Here is a 20014-nt window from a genome sequence, read left to right as displayed (position 1 = left end):
TGTGTCGATTTATACGGTCTAGATATGTTGATCATTTTAACTCAGGTTCTGATTTTTCTATATATATTTTTTTTCTAAGAATACCGAATCGAGTTCTTTTTGCATAGAATAAAACATGAACATGAACATTAAAGTCCGAAGGGAATCAATTCTTTAGTGACAGTCATTGTTTGGTGGAGGGAGACAGACCGCAATATCGACGTCCTTTGTAGTCCAAAACCTAGGACTCATAAGTGTAGAATCCCAAGTGCGTCTCATCCATAGACCATGCCTAAGTTTTAATGGACACCGCTGAATTCCACTACATCTACTTGGTAGCGAGCAAAAGTAAACCCATCGACGATTGGCCAGTTGGCGGTAACGCATTTCCAAGTTTGAAGCCATGACTAATAGTGATTTGTTTTGCTTGTATTCTCTTTTCAGTTTTTGTTTCATACATTATCCTTCATTTCCCCCCCCCCCGCCCCGATCGCTTCCACTATATCCCAGTATACCTTGTTTGAAGATGAAAACTAAAACAAAATGATGTTTTTGGACTAGGAATGTCCATATACCAAAGGTTTTAAGCTAAAGTAACAAGAAAAGTACTATACAACATTTGATAGAGCGATTAAAAATGCACTACATAAGCGTTACCAAACGACCACAAAGTTTTAGTTTTCCCTTAGACATCACCAATCAAAATCATGCTCTGAAAGTTCTAATTTATATTTATTAAATTATCTAATTTTTGGTACATTCTAATCAATAAATTGGATATTTCTATTTTATTTCACTTTTAGAAACAAATAAAAAAACATAAGCAAAGTATATGAGGCGCTTTGAAATCCATGTCTTTCATTGTGTCGCCTCCACAAAGAACGGAATCTACTTACAAGAATGCTTGGCATCCATTCTCAGCTTTTAGCTGCTTCTCTTATTTCTTTTTTTTCATTTTTTTCGGTTTTTTCGAGGTTGGATGAGAGCATCAATTTGGCTGCTCCTCATTGTGTCACTTAAAGCTTCGAGGGGGCGGATTCGGAAACAGTGAGCTCCGAATACATGGTCGATATAGCGTTTGCATAGTAATCCTTTGCTTGAGATCTCTTGATCTGAAGAGGTCAAGTATGGAATGAGAGAACGTCAGTCATGTTAATTCGTCCATGCATTTGCTATCAATTGTTTGAAACTGAATACTTGCCTTAAACGTCGGAGTGAGCAGTCCATTCTCCATTGTGAATTGTTCAAGCACCAGTGTCACGGCTTTTACAAATTCGAAACCTCTCAACTGAAGAGAAATAGTATTGAATTTATTATTAGAACATCCAACGCTTAATTTCAACAACGTGCAAGACACGGATAGCGTTTGAGTAATTTTATTAAAGTAACTTGCCTGAGCTTCCCTGCCAATAGCATCCATATCAGCCAATACAGCTGCTCTTGCTCTTGGGTCGTTGCACAGTTTCCCTAAATCTTCAAACTGCACCCAAACATCACCAGACAAGTTATTCAGAAGTTAAACTGTTTCCAGTTGTTCCACTTTTGAGAAGTTACTGAATGAAGATTATCGACTGTTTGTAGGAAAAATTGAAAGGCAAACACTTTTTTATGTGCATCCACAAAAGGGTCAACCAAACTTTTGTAAGCCTTCAAACATGGAAGTTAATATATTAATTTTTTGTGATTAAAATGTGATATTTTCACCTTAATGCCTTCAGAATCAGCCCATGCTTTCAACACATCCGGGTCAACCGCGACAATCGCTACCAACGAAGAATTAAAGCTGTCACCTATGGATAGCAACAAATAAGCAGTCAGCAACCCATCATATGTGTGTGAGAGAGGGAGAGAGAGAGAGTTTGCAGATTCTAAATTCTTACCATGGACAAAGCACTGGGCAACAAACTTGCACTTGGCATAGACATTCTCGATTTTCTCTGGAGCTATATACTCTCCCTGTGCCAACTTGAAAATGTTCTTCTTCCTACAGGGGTATACAAAACCTCTAGTTATAAGCTGTCCACATGCTAAAAGAGGACTAATATGCTAATAAGCATGATAAATCCTGTCATTTCAATAGATTCTCTCCATATGAGGTGTTGGTCAAATGAACTTTCTGAAGAAAAATGGGCAGGATTTGGGGTGGGGGGATGGGAAGAGTAGAACCGTCACAGTTCGTTTAACCCTTAGCATCCAACCTGTAGGCATTTTAATTGCAATGCCCAGTGAATATCTTTCGCAAGACCATGCATTATAAACCCATGCTAGGGCATGTCTGATTCTAATCATCCAAAAATATGCTGTGCGTCTTTTGCTTTATATGAATGTCAGCAATTGCCTGGGAAATCTTATGAGCCTTAACATGTGTGTGTGTGTGTGTGTGTATTGAACTTGACACTATTACCACTTTGAACTTTACAAGGTTACCATATGCGTATCACAATTAGAAAATATAAAGCTTGATACCGAACAGAATGAGGATGCTATTATCTCACCTATCAATAATTTTCAGACGACCTCCGGGTGACCACAACCCAATGTCTCCAGTATGAAGCCATCCATCTTCGTCAACCACTTCCCTCCTATCCAGTACAATTATATTATCAGACTGATTTTATCTGACTGAATGAATACCATTTAAAATAAGCAATAACAGGTAAGTTAACTACGTCTGCACTTCATCCTTGTAATAGCCTTGGAATATAATAGGACCCCTGACACAGATTTCACCACGAGGATAGGGTTGATCGTCAGATGTATAGTTCATTTCTGGTACATCAACAAGCTTTATTTCTGGAATCAAAAATATGAAAACAAAACTTTAAGGTATTAATAATCTGACACAGATTTCACCACGAATTCAAGCACCATTGTCAGATGTATAGTTCATTTATTGCATGCATTCGTATTTAAATAAAAAATATGGATAGGAAAGCATGCAATCCAAAGTACAAGTTCAAAACACCAATAATGATGACCAGGTAAAACTCATTTGTGTGACAATTGCAATTGAACAAGTTCAGGCATAATCCTTCCATCTGTGAAGATATGCTATCAAGAAGTATGAGATCATACAAGTGCTTAAAAAATCATCTGAGGAGAAGGAATTGACACTTGAATGGCACCATGCAAGAAGTTTTCACAATTACATTTTTGCCAGCTAACTAAGTCTGACCCTCGGAACAGTAGAAGGGTTAAAGAATAAAAAGCTCAAATTTTTGGTCCGCATTAATCGAAATGAACCTAAATAGTGCCATTAATTAGCTGCATTAAACTCACAGAGCCAGTGGATAATAACTCACCACAAGCTGGATTAGGAGAGCCGACGTGCCCAGATATGTTGTCAGCCCCATCCATAGCACTAATAACACAAGAGGTCTCAGTCATTCCATACCCTTCATTTACTTCACCACCAAAGCATCTGGGAATAAATCACCACTAATTAGTAATTATAAGCCAGTAGATACAAAAGAATAAAAACAATAAAATAAAAATCAACCACATGTGACTCCTCCTAGGAATTCAATATGCCTAGAAATGTAAAAGACTTACATCTTTAGAAATTCCATCACATCAGGAGACAAGGGTGAAGCACCTGATGCCATAAAACGAACTCGTCCTCCTAGCTTAGCCTTTATCTTGTTGAATACCAATCTGTCCCACATGGGGGATGCAGTTTTTCCTATAAAATAACATCATGTTACAATAAGAAATAGTGAAAAGTACATAACACAAGGAAGTAATGGGCATCAAAACAGTTTAGACTCATCCCCTGTTAGCTATGGCTAACAGAAAGTTCAAGGAACCACAAGGCAGGGTCAAGCAAACATTTCTGTCCATCTCATTTTCAAGCTGCTACATTTCTACCTTAAATATAGACTACACCTGATTCATTTGTAGTTTTGGTTCTAATTTTCCACAATTCTAGTTTTCTATTATTTCAAGGTTAAACTTGATACATTTTCTACTTGGACGTTCGCACCTAGATTTCACACCTTAAACCATTTCCATAAGATCATACTTAGTGTTAAGTACGCAAAAAGAAGTTTAAAGCATAAGTAATTGTGTGAGTCGTAGACTCTCATGTTATAATGCAAAAAGAATTTATGTGGCAAAATGCTTTACCACTTAATAGTGCCTGCTTCTTGGCATTGTATGCAGCATTAAATAGCCTCTCCCTCAGCGCACCGGATGTCTTTACCGCATTTGTAATACTGAATAGCCAGTACATCCGAGTTAATGACTGTTTAAGGATATTAGTTTCTTTTAGGTGAACAATCACATAAGCAATTAAAAAAAATTTACCCCGCATATATTCTGTTATACAGCCTAGGAACACTGCAGAAGATGGTAGGTCTTAGTGCTGCCATATCGTCCATTAATTTTAGATTATCCTGCATAGAACAGTTAAATAAACCCTGTAAGGCTTGTCTCTAAACATATGTAGTTAAACCCAAAAACAAAGATATAAACTTATAAATAAACCAGCTAGTCTAACGACTATAACATATATTACAACATATAGGCAAAGGTCAGCAGTTTTAAAGTTATTAATAAATTCCAATAGGCGTAGAGCCTTAGACCAATGTTAATGTTTATGAATCAACATTACAAATGCATCAGTTTACATTAGGAGATTCATCACTTCTAGTAAAGTCTTACTCTTACATGCTTGAAACCAGTATAATTGAGAACAGTTTAATACGTCAACATGAATCTACCCTTCAGTAAACTGCAGACTAATTTTGACCAGGTAGATTGATTCTGGCGCAGTGTATATTGCATTCCAAGAAAAAAGATGCAAAAACAGCATTTACAAAGAAGTAAACCTTTTTAACAAATGGACAGGTTTTTGTTTCGGTGGGGGGACAATACTACAGATTCAAGATATGGCAAGAACTATTGAAAAGGAAATGGTGAAAACAAGTTTCATACCCCTTGGTAGAATCCAACAGCAACTCCAAAATATGCTGTCATGACCTGGTTAACCCGTTCATAAATGTGTGCCAAGGGAAGATATGATATGTAGCTGGAAAATACAAGGTAAAATAGTCAGAGACGAAGCAGTGTGTGGAATCGAAAATCAAAACTACTGATACTCACACGTCAGACGGGTAGAATTTGACAGCAATAGTGGACCCAGCAACATTTGCAATAAAGTTTCCATGAGTCAATACAGCTCCCTAGCCAAATGTTATTGTCAGTTATAGTGCAAGTGTTACAATACATGGGGTTACATAGAAGATACGGAGAGTATTTAACATAATTGTATTGGAGGAGAAGCCAGCCCTTGAATTTTTGTTTCTCACACAATATCTTAACAATTCTAAAAGGAGAACTCAAAATAATATATGCAAATATAAAAGTTGAATCATTTATTGCGGAAACCCAACTTCATCAGAAAGCTAAAAGTTGTTACATATATTTTGGTTGAAAAATATGAAAGTTCATAACGCTTTAAGTTGGTACCTTTGGGGTGCCAGTTGTACCACTTGTGTAGCATATTGTAGCAACATCCTCTGGTTTTGGTGGGCAAAAAGGCTGAACACTACTAGAGCCCTAAAAAAACACAATGGATAAGAAGCACATCACTCAAAGTTTTTAAAAATATATCATCACATACTAAGGAATCTAAGTATGATAAGAATCGTAATATCCAAGTAGCAACGTTAGCAGAAAACACCTCATGTTCATTATGTGTGTGAACAGACTATGCATTAAAATCTGCAAGAAGAAGACAAGGAGTGGTCTAGGACAGAGAAAATATCCAATATGCAGCTATGATGAAATGGGTATTTCTGGAGTGTTTATGCTTGTGAGTTTCTTTTAGCATTGCTCAAAGCATTATCTTTATGCTAATATTTTACACATAAAAACTTATCATATAATACTTGGATGTCTATCATTTATGCATCCATAAGAAGATCTTTGGCAGATCTCCTATGACCTTTCAAGGATTCAGTGGATTCATAGGGAAGAATGGAATTACCTGAGATAGCAATTTTGAATATGTTACAACCTTCACTCCGGTCGATGATGGAAGGGATGGAATTTGATCATCCACTCCCCCAACAACCTGCATAATATCGAAGGGAAACGAAAACATTATTTTAAATGATATATAAACTGTGCAAAGTCAACATCACAATCACCTTTCAGTAGTACAAAGATTTATTTAATACTATGAGGTGTATTCTCATACCACAATCAGGCGTACAGTTGGAATATCTGCCAAGAAGCTCAACAACTGCAATTCCAAACGACAAGAATCAATTGAGGAATTCAGAGCCGTGTAATATAACAATATGGAATAACCAAACATGAACAATTTCAGTCTACAAGTTATATAGATTATATACACTGCAAGGAAAAAAAGCGCCTTAAGGGATATAACTTTGACAGTAATTGTGGCCAAACATGAGTCCAATGTCAAGGTGAAAGAACTCGACACCACATAGATCAGAAGAAACAGTTTCCGAGTTAGGTGGATGTTGTTACTGTTAAAGGATCTTCACTTTTTTTATTTTTATGTTGAGTTTTTTCTGCATGTAGACCACGTTTTCTTCGTCTTTATTTTAATAATTTGATATCTAAATTAGCATCTGGTCTATATTCCATACAACAATTCAAATGAACACTTGCTCAAAACATTTTGCGATAGCATTTACCCAAATATGTATGGGTTATAGCTGATCATATGCGCATCTCCAAGAATATAAAACAAATTTTTAGTTGTCATTTAATACCTAACATATATAAAACCGAGGAAGAAAGAAATTTACAAGATTAAGTTTTTACAACTCAAGAGAATATTGTTAAGTTATAGAGCACCCTGAAGTGATATAAGTTAAACTCACACTATTCAATGTTTGAGGCACACAAAAGATAACTTGTACAACAGCATGATTTACAATGTACTTGACAGCATCTGGACCTGCAAAGAATACCATATTCAATTATAACATCTGACGCCTAGACCAAGATTGGCAAAATACGGGAAAAGTAGCACAAACCTAGAGTGTCATATAAAGGAACTGATATGTAAGAATATGCAGAGCAGGCATGATCAACGATGAGCCACTCAGGTCTATTGATAAAATACAATCCAATGGAAGATCCCTGTAGTTATAGAAATAAAAGTTCAAAGAGGATTTGATGTCAAGTAACATCAGGGAAATCCACTCAGTATTTTCAAGGAACTAATTACAGAGATGAAGTTCAATGACCAATAAACAGTATAGGAACCATAGAACAATTAGTGAAATTACACCTTTGGTATTCCATGATAAATTAGGCCAGAACCTATTCCTGACCGAGCAGTACCTGCTTCTCCGTACGTCATCCATTTGTAACTTGAAGGCAGAAAAACAAATGAAACTGGGTGAGGCTTCCACTGGATGTGAGCCAAATAATTGTAATTCACAGGAACTGAGAATTTAAATTACATAAAAAGACACTCACTCTCCAACTGTTCCATCAACGCGAATTCGTGTGCCCAAATATTTATAATCCCGGAAAGTTTCAACAGAATGCCTAATATTGACAAAAGTTAGATGAAGTCTTTTAGCAAATTCCAAGGGAACTAAATACAAGTGGATAGAAATATAAATTTAGGACAGATATTTGTAGGGAATTATTGAGCTTAAATGTCCTTGTGTAGTTTGGCGAAAAGTAAGTGACTCACACAAAATTATCATGCAGTGTACCAATTTCAGGATGATCAGGGAATCTACTAACAAGCTTCAATGGGGAGTGTGCAGATCTGTCACCACAACAAAACAAAAATATTTTTCTCACATGAATAGAGAGAATAGCCATGGACCTTGTTGGGGCAGCACAAACGAAAAAAAAAGGAATATGCCCACCTGTATACATTCCACTTTCCTGTGTCTAATTTCTCTGGAAGCACCACACTGTACCCATGCTCTGTCACGAATTTAATGATATTAATATATGTATTTGAGTCAATAAGTTAAACATCCTAGACACGTATCTAGAACAGGTTGCTAACCACCTTTACCAACCTGTTCCCGCTTATTCTATAGTCCCCTGTCCACCGCAAAACAAAGAAACCAAACCTTTCAAAGAATCTGACTTCCATTTCATATCACACTTGAAAGCCCTCGATTCCCCCAGAAGTTTATCTTTTGAGCAACAGACTCATCCACTATCACTTTCACAATATCCCACAAAGCAGGATTCACGCAGTGACATATCCCATACAACATGTTAATGAAAACGGCCAAAGTTTTCATTATGAAACACATAATGCAAAAGAAACTAAACAAGAGAACCAAACGAAGGAAAAGAGAGATACAAAACAAAACAAAACCAAAACAAACCAACGACAGACAAAAAGCAGACAATATTTTAATCAATTGAAGAGAAAACAATGAAACCAATTGCAGAAAGGATTAGCCCTGTAAACACTATAGTTCTTCTTTTTTCATGTAGTCCACCTTCTTTGTCATCGTAGTCCACTTCATTCTACTGATCCGAGTTTTTATATAAATTTATATCCAAAAACTTCAAGTACTCTTCATCAGCTAGATCAGTCCATATTTCCCATTAGAGAGAGGGAGAGAGAGCAAAGATAATTGTCAAATGCTTATATGTGCTTGGCCGTGGGAGATAGAAAGTAAAGTTTCACAGAATTCAGACCAATGGAAGGACAAAACAATGAACTCCCAAGTATATTTTCCTAATTGTCATACAACGGTCTTTCCATCAACGATATTAATTGATTCATTGGTTTTTATACCCCGCTACATATGCATAGTTCCCATAAAGCGTTGCCATAGCTCCCCCGAATCAAAAGTCCACTCAAAATGGTCTCTTGTGTCCCCATTGACCAAAATCCCCACAAAAGATCTGATTTTATTTGCTAACGGAAAACAACCCAAAGCACCATCAGGAACAAATTCCGCAAAAAAGAAAAACGTAAGTGTCCATCAAAGAAGGCCATTAACTAAAAGTAAGTCCTTTATCAAAACAAAAACAAATAAGTAAGCAAATCCAAATCTCTTAGAAATCGAAACGCAACATTATCTGTCCCACGGGTTCTCAAATCAAATGAATTGGAAGTGCTTTCCACATCAGAAAAAGCAGCGTATGAAATCAAAGGAAGCAGCACCCACCAATGGAAAACAATTAAAAATCGAACGATCCTCAACCGAAGTCAAAACGGAAGATAAAAAAATCGAAAAAAAGCAATGAATCATAAATGTATCGAGCTCTCGGAAGCTCGAAAGTATCTCACAATTAAGACACCACAAAACCTAGGGGCATTAATGCCACCTTAAATAAGCCCTAGCTTTTTCTCCTTTGAAATAACTTCCTTCACAAAAAAGCTTTGAGCTTCGCGTGCATACTATCCGATCATAATTCAAAACCAAAACCAAAATTGAGCTGGAAAAAATCAAACAGAGAGAGACAGAGGGAGCACCGGAAAAAAACTCGCCGGCGGTGGGGTTGAGACGGAGAAGGGACTCGGAGTCGGCGGCGGAGGCGGAGGCGAGGTGGCCATTGATTGCTCTAAGGCGACGCTGAGCTGGCGCTGAATCCATCGGAAGGAGCGTTGGGACGTTGGTCTTGGTTTCCAAACAGCAGAGAGGAAGAGGAGAAGCGCGATTGGTAATTTGGCGTCGTGAGTCGTTAATGTTTTCGTTGTTCGTTGTGATATTATCCAGTGAGGTCAGGGTTTCGTGAGCTCTTAACTTTCTGTTTGTTTCTCAGGAACGTGATCCGGGATTGAATGTTATAAGGGCACGCGTTCCAACGATCGCGATCAGGAAGAGATGGAGGTAGGTGACAATGACACGGATGCGGACAGAAATCAGATTATGCAAAGAGAAAGATAAATAATAAATATGTGTAATAATAATATTATTATTTGCTTAATTTTGGCATGGAAAACAAAATATGTTGAATTTGAAATCTAATGGCTTTTTCTGTGCCGGCCGTCGTCTGCTCTGGTTTTTATTGCCTTCTACGTTGGCGGATGGCTTTCGTGGTAGTGGTCAAATATTTGGACCTCAAATTTGGAGACTCAAGTAAGTCTGAAGATGGGTTCCTCCTTGAATATTAATTTAACTAAAGTGCAGATTTGTTTTCGGATGAGGATCCTCTTCTGACCCTCTTTATGAGGATCTTAAGGCCTCAAATCGTGTTAATTCATTGTATATCGTGCGATCAATTTTCATTAATTAATATTCATATTTAATTTTAGGGTTAATCTCAATTTACTACTCTCAAGTTTCGTGGTTTTCAACATTTAGTATATGAAGTTTTTTCTGTCCCAGAGACATACATAAAGTGTTCATTTTGGAATAGTCTCATACATCTGTTAAGTTTTTCGTTAAAACTTCTGTTAACTGATGATGTGGCGCCCACGTGGACAATTACTAGACAACACGTGTCAATATGGGCCCACTTCAATATTAAAAAATTAAAAAAATACAAAAATTAAAAAAATATCTGTACCCACCTTCTCCCCCGCACCCTCTCCATCCCTTCTTTCTTTTGCAACCCGCACCCCTTCCTTCCATTTTCTCTTCTACACCTGCACCGCCCTCCCTTCTCTCATCTACAACCCGACCAACAACTTAGTTTCTTCTTTGCCTTCCGGGTAATGATCAACCAGCACGTGTTTGGGCACCGAGATCTTCGATTAGAACTTGTCGCCTGACTAACGCGGCTTCAATTCAAGGGCAGCGAAAACGTCGAGCATGGAGACCCAATTGTGGAGGCGCTCGATGGACTATGGGGGTCAATAATGAGCGTTTATGGATACTAGGACGAGTATTCCTTGAGGTGTTGGTTCCAGTGGGGGCCATAGATTTTGTGGATGATGCAATCAAAAGGGCGTTGCTCGATTAGGGTCTTGGCGGTGGTGGTGGAATCAGGGATTGAAATGGGGACGAAGTCGATGTCGTATAGGGAGGCATGGTGGAAGAGAGAGGGCTGGATGAAGGTCTGCTCTTTTTTGGGTGCGAAGGCGTACCCCGATGCGGTAGCACCCATACCCACCTTCCTCGCAAATGAGAGGTGGGTGTGGTTTGTATAGGAGATGAGGGAGGGTGGGTGGTGCAAGTTGCAGAGGAGAGAAAGGAGGGTGTTGCAGGTGCAGAAGAGAGAAGGGAGGGAAGGGGTGAAGGTTGTAGAAGAGAGAAGGGAGGGAGAAGGTGGGTACGGATTTTATTTTATTTTATTTTTTTGTCTTGTATTTTTTTTAATTTTTTAATATTGAAGTGGGCCCATATTGACATGTGATGTCCAGTAATTGTCCACGTGGGCAACACGTCATCAATTAATAGAAGTTCTAACAGAAAACTTAACATATGTATGAAATTGTTCCAAAATTAACACTTAAGGTATGACTCTAGGGCGAAAAAAACTTCATATACTAAATGTTGAAAACCACGAAACTTGAGGGTAGTATACTGAGATTAACCCTTAATTTTAAATAAAAGTATTTAAAATGATTTCTTACTGCACAATGTACAATGAACGAACACAATTTGAGTATCCCCGGGATCCTCACAAAGAGAATTCGGAGAGGATCCTCATTCTTTGTTTTCAATGTTGTTGAATGCTTCAACTATACTACATGAATTCTTTTGTAGCATTTGTTTTGAAGACCTATACAAAGTGATATACCTTTGACAACTTTCTAGTATGCATCAGTGTATAGTATTGTTGGATTCTTCGTTGCACATTTAATGTTTTCTTTATTCAGTGCATGTCATACGTTGGAGCATAATAAAATTTTCAACAAATCCAGTTGCAAAATGAGATATGACCCTACTTTAGTCAGTTTGGTACGAGCAAAATTTTCAATGTTGTTAATGTTTTCTTTGTTGAAAAAAGAATGAGCGTGCAGGAATAATGAGCTAGAGAAATGCTAATGGGATTGTTTCAAGGTAGAACTCTTCATAGATTCTCTACCACTTCAAAATTAACGTTAATTTCAATGCAAGATTAGAAAACACTGTACAAAAAACATAAGATAATAGAGAATTCATGATGAATCCCACTTTTGAGCACGTCTCCTAGCATCTCTCTAATGGGCTATGGATTGAGGATTGCTTCTTTTAGGCTTCCAATAACATAATCGCCTCCAACAAGAAAAATCATAATCTCCAACTCCTCAATATGGAGAGTGCTTGAAGGCACCATCCTACTATCGTCTAACCTACAACATTCACGTTTCCACCACATGCAGTGGGTAAAATGGCACTGCCAAATCCAGCAGCCTCTCATAATAGACAATTACCACGTGATGAATTCGTGACGAGAGAGTATCTCTCCCTTATGAGAGGATAACGGATTTGGAGTCCCTACCCGAGTTCAGAGTCGTTCTTGTCACGCGTCAGCGTTAGCTAATAGAATAGCCAATGTGAAAAAATAATCAAGTTTCACTTTAACTTAGGTAAATAAAAACAGTACCAAATGCAGCACTGTCTATTGCATTCCCACTACTTTGATCTTTCTACTACCCAGATATCAATATGTTGTCTAAAACCTCGTTCGACAATTGACAAAGATAAAATACGAACATGAAGCACAAGAAATAAAAAACGTTGCAGCGAATTTGTCATTATATGTAGGTTACCACTCCGAAAAGCGTACTACTGGTAGATGTTACAAAACCTTAAAAACTACACTTTTTTAGCCTTCAATAGGTTCAAGAGGAGAGCAGTTGTGAGAAAAGATGGGTATCATATCTTGGCGTCTCTCGTCGTCTCCTCACACCATACCTCTGCAAAAGTCATGTATATGCTTTCCCATCCGACCATGATATGCATATCCTAATTTTATACACAAACTAGTGTAACAACCATGCTCCATCCTTCTAGAAGAGTTCCGTCAACTGCTGAGCAACAGCTGCATCAACAATTAACACAAATTAAAGTCTATATGTAAATGAAAAAGCGGCTCGCTAGGCCTCAGCTGTGAGCATGTATGCATACCTTGAAGAATATCTGGTGTAGCTTGGAATTCTTGCCATATATTTTTATAAGAATCAAGATCCAAATTCAGAAACTTTGCGGCAAGGTAGGCAGCTCCTGCCGCAATATGATGCGGTTTGAACTGCAGCCACAGAGAACTCCGAAGCCTGAAAAATAAAATGAGAAACCAAATTAGTTCCAGCGAGTTATGAGACAAAACACCAACAGAGCCACCACCATGGGCTCGGAGAGGCAGAAAGGCACATAATCAAACCAAACCATCTGGGGCAACAGTAGAAAGACCAGGCAATTCCCGGTGCAACTTAGCATATTTTTCACATTGATAGAACGTACACCAGAAGCATGTAGCATAAAAAAAAAATTAGTAGCAAAACGTCATCAAATCAGGCATGAAATAACAAGTCAATTTCTTACCAACTACAAAAGCAGCAAGTCAGGTAGAATATTTTCCAGAATGTCTGCAGGATGGCTGATAAGAGTACCAAAACTATAGCAAAACATGATATACCCCATCTAGGGTCACCAAAATTCCCAGGCCCCAATCTGCTGCACGGCTATTTTACTCGTATACACGGTTCATATGAGAAAGCAAAAGCAGGACATTGCAAACAATAACAACTTCTGAAAACAAATCCACAAGCTTCTGCACAATGGCTGGATCTTACATGCATAATACCCAACTACTAAGTTCCCGGCGAGAATCATTGACTACACCCATGTTGCAGGCATGGGATGAAGCTGAATTGCCATCCATAGTCTGTTCAAGATAGTGTGTGTGTATATATATATATATATATATGTATCCTTTTCTTATATCATCAGCTCCTCTATAAACATATAAAGAACACTCACAGAAGCAAGACTTGATGAGAACTTCTTGGAATACGAAAAATGGTGAATGCCCCCTAGAACAACCCAGATTCTAAAATGGTAGGAATTTTCAGGTGACTACCAGGATGGATGCCATCAATTCTTCTGGAAACTACAAGGATGGATGCCATCAACTCCCTGGATGCAACCAAGAAGGACACAAAAAGTATATGCCTCTATCTTCACAAATAAATTATTTTTCTTTTCATTTTTTTCTGACGATATATGCCACTAATGAGAACACGTAAATCATTTTCAAAAGTAATCTTCGACAAAAGAATGTGGAACTTTAAAAAATGTTTCTTTTCATTTTTTTCTGACGATATATGCCACTAATGAGAACACGTAAATCATTTTCAAAAGTAATCTTCGACAAAAGAATGTGGAACTAAAAAAAATGTTTCTTTTCATTTTTTTCTGACGATATACGCCACTAATGAGAACACGTAAATCATTTTCAAAAGTAATCTTCAACAAAAGAATGCAGAACTTTAAAAAATGTACATAAGTATATATATTCCACTGTGTACTTCTGTGTGAAACAATAAGTTGTCTAACAGGAGGATATAGTGTTTCAAGAAAACTTTTTTTCTGTTTTAAAACACAACTATAACAATATCCATCACTTAAACAAATGTTAAGATAACGTTTAAATATGAGAAAACTCAAGAAGATATGATAACATTTTCAAAGCAAAAATAATGCATCCCATCTGTGAAGTGACCTCAAATTTATTCAAAACTATAAAAAACCACTTACACGGGAGTTGGGGCTAGGAAATTGACATTATCTGATACCAAGTACATGGAACCAAATAGTTCACGGTCAAGGTTTTGACATAAATATTTGGGCAGGTTCTAGATCTGGAGATCATTACCTGAGAAACATATGAACCAAATAGATATGATATGAAAATCATGCAAAAAGATATGGGAATTCAGATGACTTTCAAATTTTTTTTATATTCCTGGCCTCCTATTTCCCCATCATGGGAAAACAAGTTGCATCTCAAAGCCGATTAATGGGGAAAACTGTCAGCACATTTTGCCAATTTCTCTCATGTTCATTTCACAGTGTTGCATTAAAAATCTCTCTTTTTTCTTTCCTTTGGGAGACAGGACAGATGAATGGCAGGTACCATACAAAATTTTAATGTCTCCCATTCCATTCTGTAATCGAAAAAGAATACAACACCAAAAACTTTCAAGACATCTAGGTCAGGAAAAAACCTACGCAAGCTCCTGAGACTCATGCACCAGTGGCAACAGTTCTACGAAAATTTGCAAATTCTTGGGCCAAAGTGTAAACTTCCATCAGAAAGAGTTTGGTCAAAACTGAAATCAGACTGCAAGCCCTGATACTCAAAACTGAGTATCATACTGTTAAACCTAAAGCAGCCCCTAGATATCTGGCAACCCCTCGTTGTTAGCAGGACTTAGGAGAAGTCATTCGAGGGTTCATAAAACGGCATTGGCATTGGGGATAGGAAGGGCTACCAATCACAAAGATGAAATCCTTCCCTAGACAATGGTTTTCCTCCAAAACCAATCCCACAAAAAGCCATGTCTTACAAACTGTATGTTTGGTAGCAGGACTTCAGAGGACTTTTTCTTAATAAGCTCCATCAGTAAGTTAAAAGAAGATACTGAAAATGGCCATGGAGACTAAGTAGCTATATTCAATAGCAAATGACTAAGTTGGTGGGGGCATATTATGGTAAATTCATCCAAAAAATATCGGCAGTTCAACTTCAGAAGTAAAACAAAAGTTCCATGAACAGCAAATCAATCCGCCAGCTAAGAATATCATACAGGCGATCAACTCTAATCTTGTGTAGATCCTGCAATTATATGCATGCCAAAAGAATTAATATTTCAAAATACTACTAAAGTAGATGCTCCAAACAAGGAAATTATTGAGACAGACATCAAGCATCAGAGTTTTAAGGAACAGGAAGAAAACCATTGTTTATCCGCTTCCATAGCCATACCCAAACATCAGTAAAATCTGAAACTCTGATGATAACCCCCACCCCCCCCCCCCTCTTTTTCTCTATCTTCTTCCTTTTAACAACCACAGTGCCACTAACCATTTTCAGGAAGGCATGCAAGGTAAGCTAAATATAAAAAACCAACACAAATATGTCGAATAATGATCAAGTAATCATTCAACGAAAAGTAAGCAGAATTCTGTAACCTCGAATTGATGAACTTACCCTTCACTGACCAAGCTTAAGGACAGATTCACCAGAATTGTTTGTGAAAGACCTAATTTGTTAAGAGTAGATGTAAGTGGTGCATATGGATGCTGCACACCAAGTTCAAAATTTAGAGTGGTCAGTATCATTTGCTCAGCCTCAGTCACCCGTTCCCGATGCTGCTCAAACCAGTCCTGTTTAACAAACAACAAATGTCAGAATGCTAGAAAGTGCAATTCTAATCTTAGCTTTCAATATAAGTCAGGGAATGGAGAAAAATCTTCAAAAGTTTAAGTTGCTTCATGCTCTTTATGACACACTGAACAGCGTGAATAGGAAATATGATTCAATGCAGGAATACTCATCTGAATTTAAAAAGAAAGGCTATGCAATGGTTTTTTTTATGTCAATGCAAAAAAAACATTATGGCATTCAATAATGGGTTTTTATATTGACAGTTAAACTGTAAAAAGATTGTCTTCATTCTGAATGCTTTCAAGAGGACAGATCATATCATAAAGGCTCAGAAGAGCAGTAAAGATACTCACAATAGGGAGCATATGGGACAAGAAACTGATATCCTGCTTATGGAGAATCTCAGAAGATGTTCTCAACACAGTATTCAAAGGGCGTGGTGTCTCCTCGGACTTTGCTGCTAGGAACAGAGCGGCAGTAGCAATCAACTGGAAAAGAAATGAAATAGTCATAAAATATAATTACCAAATGGAGTGACAGAGTAAACCAACAACGTACATAATCCATTACCCAGTAGGAAATTAAAAAACAGCACAGAGTGGAGAACAGAAACATAGAGTTATATTCAGAAAAATAAAAAGGGAAAACACTTTGAACACAACGAATGATTGATTATCTGAATTGCTATAATGTTGATCATATGAGGACATAAAATCTATGCTTATCTAAGATAAAGGAAACCTTAATAACATCAGAAGATGCTATGAATTTCAAAATACATTGAACACTCACAAATCTATCATGGCAAGCATGTGACCGCCGGGCAAAAAACCGATGACAGAGAACCATTGCAGTAGCGATATTAGTCTGGGGCCTGGAAGAGATATGATTAGTTTGTAAATTACATACGTCTTGGAAAGAGAAAAGAAAACCTTGAAACTTAGAGTCAACTAGCAAAATGTTCAAAATACCATAAACACTAGTTCTGGACAAAACCCTGTTAAATAAATGATAAGAACTCTATTCAAAATGAAAGCATAACAAAGATACAGGTTAAGGAGAAGAAGCTTACAAGTCAAGCCGCAATCCAAGATTCTGAAGGTAAGAACAGTATGAGTAGCGCAAGTGTGCTTCACGTACTGAATCTATACCATCTTTTCTAGATGGGGAGCATCTCTCTATCTCATCCCTTGACATAAAGGGCAGTTCATCTTCATCTAACTTTGTGCGGTCACGTTTACCAGTAGTAGATGCAGAGGCATCACCATTGGATCTTGGATGAGGAACATAATTATTGCACGAAGAAGAGATAAATTCATATGTGTTGGGTGGCAGATAATCTCTCCCACCATCACCCCAAGTAGAATCTGAAAATTTTCTCCTCTTAAACGATGATGCACTGTCGGGCTTGATATAATTAGAATTATCAGCATGCTCCTTATAACCACCCACGTACTTCTGGTAATTGTTATAATTGTACTTCTGATAATTGTTATAATTCTTAACGAAGTTATTAGTCCTGCTCCTGTTCCAGTTGTTGTTGTTGTGGTTGAAGTGGTTGAAGTTGTTGAAGCTTTTGACGTCATTTCTACCGAGAGACGGCCAGTACTCATCACCAGCAGTGCCCCCTTGTGAGGGATTGTTACGTACAAAAGACATTATTCCTGCCTAGTTAAAAACAACAAATAAGAAACGGAACAAACCAACAGAGAAAAAGTGCTGAGAAACTCCACAACTAAATATAACAAAAACCAAACAAGGCATAGGAGATTATGATATACACTGGTGAAAGATTTCTATAACAAAATCACAAGAAAAATTAGGTTATAGTAATGCAATTACAACGATTCTACTCGAACAAAGCCTATATAAACTCAACCTCATCTAATCAACAACAAATCAATAGCATAAGAACCTCTAATTTGTCACTAAAACCAACCTGCTTCCAATTTCAACAATTTTCAATTTTGATTCCTCAATTAATCCACGACCCAATTTCTATTATCCAGCAAACAGAATTCCCAATTCTCCTGCTTCCAAAATTATCTATGGATCCATAGATATGAATAAGCATAAATAATAACCTATAAATTTGAGATCCTCCTACGGCTCCTTCTCTTAAAATTAAACACATTCAATACAAAAAAAGATAAATAATAGCAGATCATTGGAAAAAAGTAAACTAATTTGAATCTAAAACCGAAGAATTAACCAACTATGGATATCTGATTGCCCAGAAATTGGGAGACTGAAACGATGAAAACCTTACAGCTGAAAAACGACGACGTTAAGAAGAATCGCAATCGGGAAATATAAGAGCGATTAGCCGATCGGCAGCGATGGAGATCTGAAACCGCGGTTGGATACGATCGTACGCAAGATGGTTAGGGTTTGGGCGGAAGAACGCGTAAAGGAGCAGAGAAAGAGAGGAGAGAGAGCGGAAGAAGGATGCGAAGTTTCACCGCAAACCGAAAGGGAGGGGAGTTTTATATTTATGATCTGATGAGGGTAAAACCGTAAAAGCAAGGTCAGCAACAAACAACCCAATCCGCGCTGAGTGCAGATCGGCTGTGCCCAAGTTTCCTCAGCCCACCCTCCTCCCGCTTCCTCCTTTTGACAAGTGTCCTATGAACTAACACCAAGTTAACAGAGTTAAACTTGACATAGAATAAAAAACAAAAAATAAAAATATACCTCCCTACTCTCTCTCACAGAAGAAGGGAAGGTTTTTTCTATTTTTTTTTTATTCTTTTATTGAGTTTCTTGGTAACAGAGTTAATTTGGTGTTAGTTCATAGGACACTTGTTAGAGGGAGGATGCGGGAACAGGATGGATAGAGGGAATACGGGCACAACAAATCTAACTCATCTGCGCTTTAACCCGCTCTGGAATCTTGTATTTATCCATATTATTAAGACAACACATCTTCTCAACCTTTTTCCTCACTTTTTTTCAATTTTGCCCTTCACTTTTGAATACACAAGGTTGAGATGATAAGGGTAAAATAGTAATTTTGTACCTTTTGACAAAATGATAATCATATATTTTTTTTTTCTATTTTGCCCTCACTTTTGATACACAATCCTTATTATTAAGAAAACACACCTTGTCAACCTTTTTGCCCACTTTTTCAATTTTGCCCCTCACTTTTGAATACACAATGTTGAGCTGAGGAGGGCAAAATAGTAATTTATAAATTTTGACAAAATGATAATCATATCCCCTTATTTCCTATTTTGCCATCACTTTTGATACATAATATTTTCATAAGGAGGACAAAATAGTAATTTTGTATCAAAATATTTACATAAGATAAAAATATGCATTTATTAAGAGAAATTGTCCCACCATCATTTTTTCATACAGGTAAGTGAAATCATGATGCTTTTTTTTATAGTTTGAATGAACTGAAGCGATTGCACTTAAGGAGTACATGGGAGGAGGTGGACGGTTTTTCACACACACACAAAGTGTGTGCTCTTTGCTAGTATTTAGTAAAAAATCCCTAATCCGATTTAATTTTAATTAACTTTATTTTATTACGAGTTTTTTTAACAACTTTCGTCTTATTCCAACCTTTAATGTAACAACTCATCCCAAATTTTACGTTTTATTAATTTTAAAAGTGTGAATTTACGAAAATGCCCTAGAGGTAAGGATTTTGACTTCCGTTGACTATCGCCTAGAGAGACATATGACTTATTCTTTTAGCATATCATCGTAGTACTCGTTGGTACGAACGTATAGACGAAAACCTTTTGCGAGTCCGGATTATGACTGTATAGTTACAGACGTTTGAAAT

General features: G+C 37.2%; 2 protein-coding genes and 1 long non-coding RNA gene across 11 annotated transcripts; 1 reads left to right on the top strand and 2 right to left on the bottom strand.

The window, feature by feature from the left end:
• Positions 1-687: 687 nt before the first annotated feature.
• Positions 688-9560, bottom strand: LOC103453103 (long chain acyl-CoA synthetase 6, peroxisomal). 2 transcript variants are annotated; one of them, XM_008392645.4, is made up of 23 exons: positions 9425-9560; positions 7845-7905; positions 7664-7741; positions 7441-7512; positions 7250-7331; positions 6993-7098; positions 6837-6913; positions 6182-6226; positions 5969-6055; positions 5449-5538; positions 5083-5162; positions 4915-5008; positions 4285-4373; positions 4105-4193; positions 3532-3661; positions 3282-3400; positions 2649-2772; positions 2475-2561; positions 1860-1963; positions 1684-1769; positions 1373-1459; positions 1181-1267; positions 688-1091 (listed from the first exon to the last, which is right to left on the bottom strand). In XM_008392645.4, the coding sequence occupies exons 1-23, from the start codon at positions 9543-9545 to the stop codon at positions 996-998; spliced, it is 2091 nt and encodes a 696-aa protein (XP_008390867.3). In that variant the 5' UTR covers positions 9546-9560; the 3' UTR covers positions 688-995. The 2 variants fall into 2 exon arrangements, with proteins under 2 accessions (XP_008390867.3, XP_070667293.1); XM_070811192.1 differs by lacking the exon at positions 9425-9560 and adding an exon at positions 8004-9211.
• On the top strand, positions 9474-10206 carry LOC114820481 (uncharacterized). Its single transcript, XR_003767866.2, has 2 exons — positions 9474-9612; positions 9715-10206. It is a non-coding gene; the product is annotated as an uncharacterized lncRNA (long non-coding RNA).
• Positions 10207-12551: 2345 nt separating this feature from the next.
• LOC103453101 (cyclin-T1-4-like) lies at positions 12552-18798 on the bottom strand. 8 transcript variants are annotated; one of them, XR_003768098.2, is made up of 8 exons: positions 18482-18745; positions 17285-17876; positions 17005-17086; positions 16566-16700; positions 16036-16211; positions 13365-15660; positions 12951-13096; positions 12552-12864 (listed from the first exon to the last, which is right to left on the bottom strand). XR_003768098.2 is itself a non-coding variant. In XM_008392640.4 (7 exons), the coding sequence occupies exons 2-7, from the start codon at positions 17869-17871 to the stop codon at positions 12833-12835; spliced, it is 1158 nt and encodes a 385-aa protein (XP_008390862.3). In that variant the 5' UTR covers positions 17872-17876; positions 18482-18798; the 3' UTR covers positions 12552-12832. The 8 variants fall into 8 exon arrangements, 4 of the variants coding, with proteins under 4 accessions (XP_008390862.3, XP_008390864.3, XP_008390863.3 ...); XR_011575093.1 differs by having other exon boundaries at positions 17285-17880; positions 18477-18691; XR_011575094.1 differs by having other exon boundaries at positions 17285-17880; positions 18482-18691.
• Between the last annotated feature and the right edge of the window lie 1216 nt (positions 18799-20014).

The sequence above is a fragment of the Malus domestica genome, chromosome 13, assembly GCF_042453785.1.
Source record: "Malus domestica chromosome 13, GDT2T_hap1".
Classification (NCBI taxonomy): Eukaryota; Viridiplantae; Streptophyta; class Magnoliopsida; order Rosales; family Rosaceae; genus Malus; species Malus domestica.
Note: the sequence above shows the minus strand (reverse complement) of the source record. Positions and strands in the feature narration are given on the sequence as shown.

Bases quoted from the DNA above. Each gene is read 5' to 3' on its own strand.
- LOC103453101 (XM_008392640.4), bottom strand. From the start codon at position 17,871: ATGTCTTTTGTACGTAACAATCCCTCACAAGGGGGCACTGCTGGTGAT. The intron at 13,097-16,035 runs GTAAGTTCATCA...TTTATTTTTCAG, and splicing joins TTAAGCTTGGTCAGTGAAGG to GCTTCGGAGTTCTCTGTGGC. The intron at 12,865-12,950 runs GTATGCATACAT...TTGTTGATGCAG, and splicing joins TACACCAGATATTCTTCAAG to CTGTTGCTCAGCAGTTGACG.
- LOC103453103 (XM_008392645.4), bottom strand. From the start codon at position 9,545: ATGGATTCAGCGCCAGCTCAGCGTCGCCTTAGAGCAATCAATGGCCAC. The intron at 1,268-1,372 runs GCAAGTTACTTT...ATTTCTCTTCAG, and splicing joins CTATTGGCAGGGAAGCTCAG to TTGAGAGGTTTCGAATTTGT. The intron at 1,092-1,180 runs GCAAGTATTCAG...TGACCTCTTCAG, and splicing joins TGCTCACTCCGACGTTTAAG to ATCAAGAGATCTCAAGCAAA.